Source organism: Garra rufa, chromosome 25, assembly GCF_049309525.1.
Source record: "Garra rufa chromosome 25, GarRuf1.0, whole genome shotgun sequence".
In the NCBI taxonomy this organism is placed as follows: Eukaryota; Metazoa; Chordata; class Actinopteri; order Cypriniformes; family Cyprinidae; genus Garra; species Garra rufa.
In genome coordinates, this window is record NC_133385.1 from 31,531,268 (window position 1) to 31,545,372 (window position 14,105).

At 29.2% G+C, this 14,105-nt stretch overlaps 2 protein-coding genes across 2 annotated transcripts in view; both read right to left on the minus strand.

Annotated features, from left to right (window-relative positions):
• Positions 1–2,291: 2,291 nt before the first annotated feature.
• On the minus strand, positions 2,292–5,023 carry kcnj11 (potassium inwardly rectifying channel subfamily J member 11). The gene has a single exon (XM_073831792.1). It carries the CDS (start codon positions 4,771–4,773, stop codon positions 3,625–3,627), a length of 1,149 nt encoding a protein of 382 aa, XP_073687893.1. The 5' UTR covers positions 4,774–5,023; the 3' UTR covers positions 2,292–3,624.
• A 2,350-nt stretch (positions 5,024–7,373) lies between these two features.
• Positions 7,374–14,105, minus strand: part of abcc8 (ATP-binding cassette, sub-family C (CFTR/MRP), member 8) — a 106,055-nt gene continuing 99,323 nt past the window's right edge. Inside the window, exons 34-36 of the mRNA XM_073831668.1 lie at positions 10,012–10,145; positions 7,759–7,821; positions 7,374–7,633 (exon numbers count right to left, since the gene is read on the minus strand). Coding sequence (XP_073687769.1) covers positions 7,496–7,633; positions 7,759–7,821; positions 10,012–10,145 — 335 coding nt within the window. The 3' untranslated portion in view covers positions 7,374–7,495. The remainder of the gene's footprint in view (positions 7,634–7,758; positions 7,822–10,011; positions 10,146–14,105) is intronic.

Genomic DNA, 14,105 nt, shown 5'->3' on the forward strand with positions numbered 1-14,105 from the left:
AAATTCCAATTACAAATTAAATGTTATCTGTGTGTTTGGCCGTTTTTATTTATTTATTTATTTTTATTTTTCAAAGAAGCCTCTTTTGCTCATCAAGGCTGTATTTATTTGATTAAAAATACAGAAAAACAACATTAATATTGCAAAATGTCATTACAATATAAAATACTTATTTTTATTTTAATATACCTTAAAATCTAATTTATTCCTGTGATGCAAAGCTAAATTTTCAGCATCCATTACTCCAGTCTTAAGTGTCACATGATCTGAATAAAAGTATAATTATTTTCAAAAAAGAGAATCATTTTTAATTTACTGACCCCAAACGTTTGAACAGCAGTGTATATTGTCAGTAAATATTTCTATTTTAAATAAATGCTGTCCTTTTGTAACGTTTTATTCGTCAAAGAATTTTGAAACAATATCACAATATTAGGCAAAACAACTGTTCCCATCAATAATAATATATCAGAAATATTAGAATGATTTCTAAAGGATCGTGTGGCACTGAATATTGGAGTAATAATGCTGAAAATTCATCTTTGATCACAGGAATAACTTACATTTTAATGTTTCCGCCTTTTTCTTAAATAGTCAAGGAAGTTTGCTGCCGTAACATGGCCGAAGCAGGCGTAGTGATATCACGCAGCACGTCGCAGCACAACGTGACCAACTGCATGCACAGGGAGCGTTCCTCGTTGGAAGTTACCTATCTGGGAAATAATTTCAGGCGCTGAATGACTTTACTGCACCTGCTTCGGCCATGTTACATCAGCAAACCTCCTTGACTATTACGCCGGAATGGAAGTGTAGTTCCTAATCTTATCGGCCTAGAAAATCACATCTTTACATTTTCCGCCGGTCTTAGTACACGATATAACTGCAGAAGAGTCAAGTTTTAAATAGGACAAATACCGAAATTCGTTGGTCATTTTTGAATGCGATGCTATTGGTCTAATAGGATTCAATGATCTATGCTAAGCTATGCTAAAAGTGATATCGCCAGAACAGGAGAACGGCTGAATGGATTTCAAAACGGTAAAACTCAACTTATTAACTCGGGGGGGAGTTGAAGAATGAGCCTATTTCCAAAAAAAAAAAAAAAAAAAAAAGTGGAGTGTTCCTTTAAAGCAAATTTAGCCTATAATGTTAATCTATTTATTACAGACAGCATGAAAAAACAGGATCAGAAAGGAAAGAAGAGGGTCAGAAAAGAATATTACAGAGATAGAAAGGATGTCTGCTAGCAATGGGGCAAAAAATACAATCGGTGGGTAGAGGGGAGGATGAGAGGAGCATTGGCCGAATACAGAGAGAAAAGCAAATGTACATTTTCTCTACGACAGGAAATTAATTTTTTAATTAATGTAATTCAAATTGATGTTCTAATGTGATTTAAATGCAATGTTACACTGTTACATTAGAAAATTATATATAATTAAATGTGTTTTATCAGAAATACCTCTATTTCAAATTGCATTTTGACTGGCCCATTTTTGCTGATCACTGCTATCTCAAAAGATGTGGGGCACCCAATGTTACAAAACCTGTAGGGCCTGAACAATCATATTTTATTACATCAATTCAACACAAAACTATTAAAAACAGTCCTTATTCATCATAAGAACACAGGTAAATGTCATACATGGGTTGGTTTTTTTGTTAGTGTCCCAAGCGATTAACCAAAAAGTGGCCCAATTTACCTGATATCACCCTATATATGTATGCGTGTATGTGTGTGTTTGTGTGTGTGTCACATTGACCACAAAACCAGTCATAAGGGTCAATTTTTATATATATACATATTTGGCTGAGATACAACTATTTGAAAATCTTGAATCTGAGGGTGCAAAAAAATCGAAATACTGAGAAAATCGCCTTTAAAGTTGTCCAAATGAAGTTCAATGCGTATTACTAATCAGAAATGAAGTTTTGATATATTTACGGTAGAAAATTTACAAAATATCTTCATCCGACATGATCCTAATATCCTAATGATTTTTGGCATAAAAGAAAAATCGATAATTTTGTCCCTTACAATATATTTCTGGCTACTGCTACAAATATACCTCTGCTGCTTAAGACTGGTTTGTGGTCCAGGGTCACATACAGTGTTGGGGGTAACGCATTACAAGTAACGCAAGTTACTTTTCCAAGTAACTAATAAAGTAATGCATTATTTTGACAAGAAAATACCTGAGTTATTTTTTCAAATAAGTAAGTAGAGCTTCTAATCAATAAATGAGGGGGGTACCTGGTACTTTCCCCCCTCATTTATTGATTAAAAGCTCTCCTGTCCCCATGTTGAGAAATTGTAAGATGTTACTTAAGTTCTAGAATAAACGTGAACATGCGTTAATTCAATAATTAAACATGCTAAATAAAATATCCTTTATGTATTTAATTTTAATACGGTCTACGGTACAGACGTGAATTTACTTTTCTCTAAGCCTGAGGCTTTTGGTGTGAAAAAGGCTTTTACATTTGTCAAAAATAGAACTTTCCTATTAAAAACAAACAAGCCCTTCCCAGATTTGAAAAGTAACGCGAAAGTAACGTAACGCAGTACTTTTCATAAAAAGTAACTAACATAATTAGTTACTTTTAAAAGTAACTTTTCCCAACACTGGTCACATATAAAGCCTATATACAGTGCCTTGCAAAAGTATTCATACCCCTTCATTTTTTTCACGTTTTGTTGCAGCATTATGTTAAACTGCTTTAAATTAGTTTTTCCCCACATCAATTTATACTCCATACACCATAATAATGACAAAGCGAAAACCAGATTTGCAAATTTTACAAATGTATTAAAAATAAAACACTGAAATAAGTACATTGCATAAGTATTCATACCCTTAACTCAGTACATAGTTGAAGCACCTTTACAGCCTCAAGTCTTTTTGGGTCTGATGTGACAAGCTTTGCACATCTGCATTTGGCAATTATCTGCCATTCTTTGCCTCACCTTTTCACCTCTCAAGCTCTGTCAGCTTGGATGGGGGCTGGCAGACATTTTCTGGAGTCCTAGTTGTTCCAATCGTCTTCCATTATGGAGAATGCTTCTGTGAACCTTCAACGCAGCAGATTGTTTTCTGAACTCTTCCCTAGATCATTGCCTTAACGCAAGTCTGTCACTGAGCTCTACAGGCAGTTATCTTGACCTCAGGACTTGGTTTTTGCTCTGATATGCATTTTCAGCTGTTAGACCTTTTCTGAGAGGTGTGTGCCTTTCTAAATCATACTCATTCAAATGAATTTGCCACAGTTTAACTCCACTCCAAGTGTAGTAACATCTAGAAGCAATGTGAATGCTCCTGAGCTAAATTTCGAGTGTTCCAGAAAAGGGTATGGATACTTATCCAACGGGATCTTTTCAGTTTTTTATTTTTAATAAATTTGCACAAATTAAAAACAAGTTAAAAACCTATTTTTTGCTTTGCCATCATGGAGTAGGGAGTGTAGATTGATGTGGGGAAACAAGGGCAGCAACATAACAAAATGTGGAAAAAATGAAGGGGTATGAATAATTTCGCAAGGCACTGTAAGACGATGTAAAAGTTCTATGAAATAAAAACGCCAAACCCTTTCGTCGTGTCTCAGGAGGTTAATAACATAGTAAACTCATAGTTCTTTGGTGTTTTGATGTTTGATTCTCCTCCTCACTGACGCTCCTCCGCTGCTGCTCGACTCCTGCAGTTTGAATCTCTCCATTACTCCCGCCTCGTCCAGTACGCGGGCGCTGCAGCTCGGCGTCGCAACTCTCAGGGTGTTTCCAAACTTAGAATAGTCCACCGCGTACATCCCATCCTCCTCAGACACCGTCGAGGCAAACCTCTGGCCCCACAGTATCTCCTCAGACAGGTAAGAGGTCCGCGCTTGGGTGGTGATGCCGGTGGTCTCCACCACTCCCTCCAGGACGACGATCACCTCAATATCCTCACGCTGCAAATCCGCCGCTGATAAATCGTAAAGAGGGCTGTTTTTGTCAATGACATGACTGATGATGAGAGGAGACACGAGGAAGATGCTGTTGGTGCCCACAGGATTGTCCATCTGGATGTCGATCTGGTCCAAAGGGACGATCTCGCCTTCGTTGGTGACGGTTTTGCGCACCACCTGCATGTGGACGGTGGCACTAATGATCATGCTCTTCCTCAAGTCGCCAAGGCGAAACATGAAGCACAGCTTGTTGTTTCTTACTGTTATAACCGCGTGTTTGCTGAAGATGAGCGTTTCCGCTCTCCGGTTCGCTTGCGCCGTTTTCATGAAGATGCATCCTAGCATGATAGCATTGATCACCAGACCTACTATGTTTTGGATGATCAATATCACGATGGCCGACACGCACTCCTCCGTGATCATCCGCCCGCCAAAACCGATAGTCACCTGCACTTCGATTGAAAACAGGAACGCGGAGGAGAACGAGTGGATGTCCGTTACGCACGGCACAAAGTCCTCACCTTTCGCGTCCAGATCTCCGTGGGCGAACGCGATGAGCCACCAGATCATCCCAAAGAGCAGCCAACTGCACAGATACGACATGGTGAAGATCACAAGTGTGTGAAGCCATTTTAAGTCCACTAGAGTAGTGAACACGTCCTGGAGGAATCGTCCTTGTTCGCGAATGTTCGTGTGCGCGACGTTGCATGTTCCGTTCTTGGCGACGAATCGCGCCTTTCGCGATTTAGTCTTGAATTTAGGCTGTTGCACATCCTCCGCCAAGCGGGTCAGGAGATAGTCCTCGGGAATGAGTCCTTTTCTCGACAACATAGCTGGTCCATGCTATAATTTCGTTGTAGCGTGGCTCAAACTCTTCGTCCTGGACATTGCGTGCGCGCACTCGCTTAGCGGAGGTGAGGAGGTCCCGTGGGAAGAAGCCACTTTTAGTGCACCGGCTGCCGCTGCCTGTCAATTGTAACCGGATATTTTCTCGCACATCCTCAGATGTGACTTTGGGCCGGACAGAAAGACGCGCTCAGGCTCGATACAGGGCATGCGTGCTAGACCAGACGCGAACTTCAGCAGTTAGAAAGCGCTCTGCGTTAATATTCAACGACACACTACACACGCTGGATACTACACTACTTGTGTCATCATAGTAAGGACTCCAGTCTCCAGTTCTAAAAAGGCAAATAATACTAACATTAGAATTCTCTTTACAGTCAAAAGAGCATTACTAATGTAACACTTTATTCAAAAATAAATATATAATCATGTTAAATGTATAAAATAAATATACAATATAATAAAAAAGCATTATTAACATCATATAATAATATGTAAAATAATGTTATATAATATAAAATGTTTTATTATTATTATTATTTATACATTTATAACCCAGTATATTTAAAGAGTATTAGTCTATATATTTGTATTGTTGTTTTATTTTCCAAGTTAACCTAATATATTAAAAAGAACATTACATTAATATATATTACATTTTAAAATAATATAAATATTTTTCATTTCCAACTTTTTAACAATCTATTAAATCAGAGCATTATGTATTTCTTTTAATTTCTAACTTTTTAACTTAACCTATTAAAATATTATAACGATTTTTTATTATTAAATTATATACATTTTTAAAATAATTTCTAGGTTTTTAACATAAGAATATATTAAATTATATTATGTTAATTTCCAGCCTTTTAACCTAATCTATTAAAAAAGTTCATTATATATATATATATATATATATATATATATATATATATATATAACTTTTTGACACAACCTATTAAAATTTAATAAGTTTGTTTAATTATTATTAAATTATAATGACATTAAATAATTTAAATATAAATTTTGTAAACAATTTCTAGCTTTGTAACATAAAAAGCATATATTATATTATATTATATTTTCTTAATTTCCAACTTTTAAACCTAAACTATTAAAAAGAGCATTATTATATTATATTATATTATATATTTATTTCCAACATTTGATCTATTAAAAAAAGTTATATATTTGTTAATAACTATTTTAATAAGTTTTTAAACCTATTAAAAGTATGTTTTTTTATTATTAAATTATAAATTATATAATTTTTTAAAAATAATTTATAGTTATTTAACATAAAAGCATATATTATATTATATTATAATAAATTATCTTTGGTTTATTTTCAACTTTTTAACCTAATCCATTAAAAATATAATGTTTTAAATAAAATTTTAATTTATTAGTTATTTTTTTTAACGTTTGAAAAAATATGATTTTTAAAATTATTAAATTTATTATATTTATTATTTTGTTAAGTGTATTAATTATAATAATCTTTAAAATAATTTCTATGTTTTTAACATAAAGTGCATACATTATAATAATATATTAGTAAATTGATGTAATTCATATATTTTTATTATTTTTAATTAAAATTTTACCTTTAACCTTGCGTTTAAAAAGAGCATACTATATTATATTACATTATATTGAATTATAAATATATTTTTAATAACTTCTAACTGCATTATATTATATTACATTATATTATACTATATTATATTATTATAAATACATTTTAATAACTTCTAACCTTTTAACCGAGCCTATTAAAAGAGCATTATTTACGTATAATTAAATTTTTTATGTCATTTTAATAATTTCTACTATTTTCACTTGGCCTATAAAAAAGAACATTATTGGCATAATTTTATTATATTATATTATATTTTGTTTATTTCCAACGTTTTAAACTAATCGATTAAAAAATTATATATATTTAAACTCTTAAATTTTAAACTTTTTTTAACCAACCTATTAATTTTTATTATTGTTTTATATTGTGTTTTATTCATTTCCAACTTTCTAACCTAATCGATAAAAAATAAATAAATAAATATAATTTTTTAAAGCTTTTAAACTTAAAAGTTTTTATTTTCTAAATTATATTCTAAATTAAATTATTTTTGTTTTTTAACGTAAAAACGAACAATCTGTTAAAAAAAGCATTACATATTGTTTTATCTTATTTCCAACTGTCAACATAATCAATTTTAACTAGTTACATAATATATTTTTATATAATTTCTAACTTTTTAATCTATTAAATAAAAGCATTATTAATATATAGTTTATTAAAAAAGTGTGTGTGTATACTATATCATTTAATACATTTTAATCTGATCTATTAAACATTCTATAATATAATACAATATAGTTCAAAAATAAAGTAAAACATATTTTTAAATGCATTTCTCTAATATTTTTAACAAATTAGTTACATTTCACTCTGCATTAATAAAAAATAAGGTTGGTTTTTCAAATGATACTATCTTATACTGTAGACAACTGTAAAACATTATAGTTTACCACACATTCAGCAATATCAAAAATAGAGGAAAACTTCATAAAAGCATACAGATTGTTTATATATTTTTATTAATAAATGATTAACATTTTATTTACAAATGTGATGATAATTCCAGTAATAAATTATTGATTATTCATGGTACAATTGCACTTTCAGTGGAGGGTCTCTGGTTTATTTGTCGGCTCTGACGAAGGAGGCGAACACGCTGTCCTCTCGATTGAGGAGAGCCTCTGGTTTGTCGAACTCCAGAATGACGCCTCTCTTCATCACAATCACCTGGTCTGCATTCAGGATGGTGTGCACGCGATGCTGGGGATAAATGCCTCTCAGTCATTAAAGGCATTCAATCATTGAATGGTCGTCATGCTGTCAGACTTTAAACACAGACACGCTTTAAATATTAAAGGCAGAAAGCAACCCAATAGGGAACTTACGGCGATGGTGACCACAGTTCTGTCGGCGAAGGCTGTCATCACAACTTTTTGTAGAATGCTCTCCTGTTAAAATAATTAGAGCATTATTTATAGAATGTAATAGAATATGACAATGTAATGTGTTTTCTTATTCTTTCATACTGTAGTACTTGACCTGTTTACATTGTTTATGATATTATTTTTATGTCAGCTATTGAGCCAAATAATTAAATAAGTTAAATATACATTTTTTTTAAAATAATTTCTAGGTTTTTAACATAAAATCATATATTATATTATATATTATATTATATTATATTTTGTTCATTTCCAACATTTTAACCTAGTCTAATATATATATATATATATATATATATATATATATATATAATGTTTTTTTAACCTAACCTATTAAAAATGTTTTTTTTTTTTTTTTTATAATTAAATGATATTAATTTAAAAAAAAATCTAGGTTTTTAACATAAAAGCATATAATATATTACATTATATTATATTATAATTTGTATTTTTTTATTTTTTTTTACTTTTTAACCTAATCTATTAAACATAATGTTTTTTTTAATTAAATTATTAAATTATATTATTAAAAAGAGCATTAATAATATATTGTTTTTTTTCATATAATTTAAAAATGTCTCTTTTTTTAAATGTATTTTTACATTTTTTAACCTAACATTGACAGAGCATATATTATATTAAAATAGATTAGATTAGATTATGTTTTTGTGATCATTTCTAACCTTTTACCCTAAAATTAATAAGAGCATTATATATTATATTACATTATATTTAAATAATTTGTAATCTTTCACCTAGTTTATTAAAAAAGAGCATTATTAACACACGCACGCACGCACGCACGCACACACGCACACACACACACACACACACACACACACATATTATAATTTCTTATAACTTTTAACCATACCTATTCAAAAAGCATATTATAATTTTTATAATCTAAATTTAACTTAACATTAAAATGAGCATTATATTATATTATATATTTTAATCATTTCTAAACTTTAACCTAGCCTACTATGTTATATTATATTATATTATGTTTATTATATATTTTAATAATTTCTAAACTTTAACCTAGTCTAATAAAAAGAGCATTTAACAAAATTGTATAATTTCTAACCTTTAACCTAACATTAAAAAGAACATTGTTATATTATATATTTTAATTTCTAAGCTTTAACCTACTAGCCTATATTATATTATATTATTATATATGATATTATATGATATTATTTGTTTTATTCTTTTAACCTTTTTTAACTTTTAACCTAACATTAAAAGGAACATTATATATTATATATTTTAATTTCTAAGCTTTAACCTACTAGCCTATTAAAAAAAAATCATTATATATAATATAATATAATATAATATAATATTATATTATATTATATTATTATATATGACATTATATTATATTACATTATATAATTTGTTTTATCATTTCTTTTTAACCTACCTATTAAATAACAGTATTTCTATTTAACTTACCTATAAAACAGTATTGAAAAAAAAAAGTTATGTAATATATATATGTAAAAAAATAAAAAAGTCAACATTTGAAGTGGATCAAAACCTTTCATCAAAGTTGTTCTAAAACCAAAACAATGCCTGTTTTTGTCTCAGGACAATTTTTATTAACTTTTTTGATCCACTTCAAATGTTGACTACTCTATAAGGTAAGTCTAACATTTTACCTAACATAGAAACAGCATTATTAATATATTATAATATAAAATATTATAATATAAAAATAATTTTAAAGTCTTTTTAAATTGCATTTCTCGAATATATGTATTTACAAAATCCAGTTATTCTTTTTTATTATTATCACAATGTAAGTGAAGATTTAACTGGAAAGCTAACATAAATTTTAGTAAATATCATTTTATATATTAGTGCTTTAAGAGTGGCTTACATTCTTCTTGACATGGCATTTTTATATCAAATTCATGATATCAGTCTGAAGGAAGTGTATAAACACCAGCTCTTTTCACACGGACGCTTTCCTTTCAGTATGAATCAGTCAAACTGACCCTCAGTGTGCGTCCGTTCCTCTATTAAACTCATCCAGTGCATTTAGCACAGCCACGCTTCACTTATTCAGAGAGATGAAGGCAGAGGAAAAGAGTGCTTGAGAATGGAGAGAATCGAGGTCTCGGCCCCTGGGGTGTTCATTCTACCTCTCAGACTCTCTATTGTACTTCTAAACACACACAAACACACCGTAGCCATGTCTATGGAAGCAGTGGCCTCGTCCATAATCAGAATACTGCTCTTCCGCACGAATGCGCGCGCCAGACAAAACAGCTGACGCTGCCCCTGGCTGAAGTTCTCCCCACCTTCAGTTATTATGGCATCTGAAACAAGATGAAAGATCATCAATCATATTTTCACACAGCTTTTGATTCGCAAACGGTTTTTTAAATGCTCAGAGTGAAACGTTGCTGCAGCTGGTTTGATGTGATCATCAGCTGACTGCACAGTCAATGTGATGTGCTCACTGTTAGAAATGAAGCCATTTTTCTGCCACTTCAAATGAGATGTAAACACTGGATGGGACTGTCGGGAGAGGTAGACCAGCTCATTCATTCATAAAATCATTCATTCATAAAATCTTAACCCTATAAACCTCACTTCTCTAAATGCCTTTAAGCGTTTGGGCCAAACGAATATCAGTATCGGCACCAAATTGGATATTTTTGCTCAGTTTGGGCCTAAAATTGAGCTGTTTTTTCCTCTATACTCTGTCTATATAATATTATATAAGCCATAAAAGCCTGATGTATCAAATATGATCCTCAACAACAATAAAGAGATTTTTAAAGGTTCAAAGGATTAGTTCACTTTCAGAATGATTAATTTACTCATGCCCTTGTCATCCAAGATGTTCATGACTTTCTTTCTTCAGTCGAAAATGAATAAATTTTTCTCCTTCTTTGTTTGAAGGTCCAAAATGCAGTTTCAATGCAGCTTCAAAGGGCTCTACACGATCCCAGACGAGGAATAAGGGTCTTATCTAGTGAAACAGCCATTTTCTAAAAAAAAAATATATATACTTCTTATATACTTATATACTTCTTAACCACAAATGCTCGTCGTGCACTAGCTTGACTTCATGGTAGGTAGAAGTACCGACCCAGTGTTTACAAAGTGAACGTGCAAAGAAAGTCAAATGCCCTTTACAAAAAAAGGGTTTTCGCACTACCCTGCCTTTTTGAACCAAAGTACACAGATGAAGAACTAAGCACGGGTGACTTTTCCAATGTGATTACTTAATGCGTGAAGTCCAGCTAGTGCAAGATGTGCATTTGTGGTTCAAAAGTGATAAATGTAAAAAAAAAAATTGGGAAAATGGCAAATCGTTTTGCTAGATAAGACCCTTATTCCTCAGCTGGGATTGTTTAGAGCTCTTTGAAACTGCAATTTGTGGTAATATTTCGAGAATAAAGTCAAAATTATGAGAATAAAGTGGTAATATTTCGAGAATAAAGTCAAAATTATGAGAATAAAGTGGTAATATTTCAAGAATAGTCAAAATTATGAGAATAAAGTGGTAATATTTCGAGAATAGAGTAAAAATTATGAGAATAAAGTGGTAATATTTCGAGAATAAAGTAAAAATTATGGGAATAAAGTGGTAATATTTTGAGAATAAAGTAAAAATTATGAGAATAAAGTGGTAATATTTCAAGAATAGTCAAAATTATGAGAATAAAGTGGTAATATTTTGAGAATAAAGTAAAAAATTATGAGAATAAAGTGGTAATATTTCAAGAATAGTCAAAATTATGAGAATAAAGTGGTAATATTTCGAGAATAAAGTAAAAATTATGAGAATAAAGTGGTAATATTTCAAGAATAAAGTAAAACTTATGAGAATAAAGTGGTAATATTTCAAGAATAGTCAAAAATTATGAGAATAAAGTGGTAATATTTCAAGAATAGTCAAAAATTATGAGAATAAAGTGGTAATATTTCAAGAATAGTCAAAATTATGAGAATAAAGTGGTAATATTTCGAGAATAAAGTAAAAATTATGAGAATAAAGTGGTAATATTTCAAGAATAAAGTAAAACTTATGAGAATAAAGTGGTAATATTTCAAGAATAGTCAAAAATTATGAGAATAAAGTGGTAATATTTCGAGAATAAAGTAAAAATTATGAGAATAAAGTGGTAATATTTCGAGAATAAAGTAAAAATTATGAGAATAAAGTGGTAATATTTCAAGAATAAAGTAAAACTTATGAGAATAAAGTGGTAATATTTCAAGAATAGTCAAAAATTATGAGAATAAAGTGGTAATATTTCAAGAATAGTCAAAAATTATGAGAATAAAGTGGTAATATTTCAAGAATAGTCAAAAATTATGAGAATAAAGTGGTAATATTTCAAGAATAGTCAAAAATTATGAGAATAAAGTGGTAATATTTCAAGAATAGTCAAAATTATGAGAATAAAGTGGTAATATTTCAAGAATAGTCAAAAATTATGAGAATAAAGTGGTAATATTTCAAGAATAAAGTAAAACTTATGAGAATAAAGTGGTAATATTTCAAGAATAAAGTAAAACTTATGAGAATAAAGTGGTAATATTTCAAGAATAGTCAAAATTATGAGAATAAAGTGGTAATATTTTGAGAATAAAGTAAAAAATTATGAGAATAAAGTGGTAATATTTCAAGAATAGTCAAAATTATGAGAATAAAGTGGTAATATTTCAAGAATAGAGTAAAAATTATGAGAATAAAGTGGTAATATTTCGAGAATAAAGTAAAAATTATGAAAATAAAGTGGTAATATTTCAAGAATAAAGTAAAACTTATGAGAATAAAGTGGTAATATTTCAAGAATAGTCAAAAATTATGAGAATAAAGTGGTAATATTTCAAGAATAAAGTAAAAATTATGAGAATAAAGTGGTAATATTTTGAGAATAAAGTAAAAAATTATGAGAATAAAGTGGTAATATTTCAAGAATAGTCAAAATTATGAGAATAAAGTGGTAATATTTCAAGAATAGAGTAAAAATTATGAGAATAAAGTGGTAATATTTCGAGAATAAAGTAAAAATTATGAAAATAAAGTGGTAATATTTCAAGAATAAAGTAAAACTTATGAGAATAAAGTGGTAATATTTCAAGAATAGTCAAAAATTATGAGAATAAAGTGGTAATATTTCAAGAATAAAGTAAAATTTATGAGAATAAAGTGGTAATATTTCAAGAATAAAGTAAAACTTATGAGAATAAAGTGGTAATATTTCAAGAATAGTCAAAATTATGAGAATAAAGTGGTAATATTTTGAGAATAAAGTAAAAAATTATGAGAATAAAGTGGTAATATTTCAAGAATAGTCAAAATTATGAGAATAAAGTGGTAATATTTCAAGAATAGAGTAAAAATTATGAGAATAAAGTGGTAATATTTCGAGAATAAAGTGAAATATTACCACTTTATTTTCATAATTTTTAAGAATAGTCAAAATTATGAGAATAAAGTGGTAATATTTCAAGAATAGTCAAAATTATGAGAATAAAGTGGTAATATTTCGAGAATAAAGTAAAAATTATGAAAATAAAGTGGTAATATTTCAAGAATAAAGTAAAACTTATGAGAATAAAGTGGTAATATTTCAAGAATAGTCAAAAATTATGAGAATAAAGTGGTAATATTTCAAGAATAGTCAAAAATTATGAGAATAAAGTGGTAATATTTCAAGAATAGTCAAAATTATGAGAATAAAGTGGTAATATTTCGAGAATAAAGTAAAAATTATGAGAATAAAGTGGTAATATTTCAAGAATAAAGTAAAACTTATGAGAATAAAGTGGTAATATTTCAAGAATAGTCAAAATTATGAGAATAAAGTGGTAATATTTTGAGAATAAAGTAAAAAATTATGAGAATAAAGTGGTAATATTTCAAGAATAGTCAAAATTATGAGAATAAAGTGGTAATATTTCAAGAATAGAGTAAAAATTATGAGAATAAAGTGGTAATATTTCGAGAATAAAGTAAAAATTATGAAAATAAAGTGGTAATATTTCAAGAATAAAGTAAAACTTATGAGAATAAAGTGGTAATATTTCAAGAATAGTCAAAAATTATGAGAATAAAGTGGTAATATTTCAAGAATAAAGTAAAATTTATGAGAATAAAGTGGTAATATTTCAAGAATAAAGTAAAACTTATGAGAATAAAGTGGTAATATTTCAAGAATAGTCAAAATTATGAGAATAAAGTGGTAATATTTTGAGAATAAAGTAAAAAATTATGAGAATAAAGTGGTAATATTTCAAGAATAGTCAAAATTATG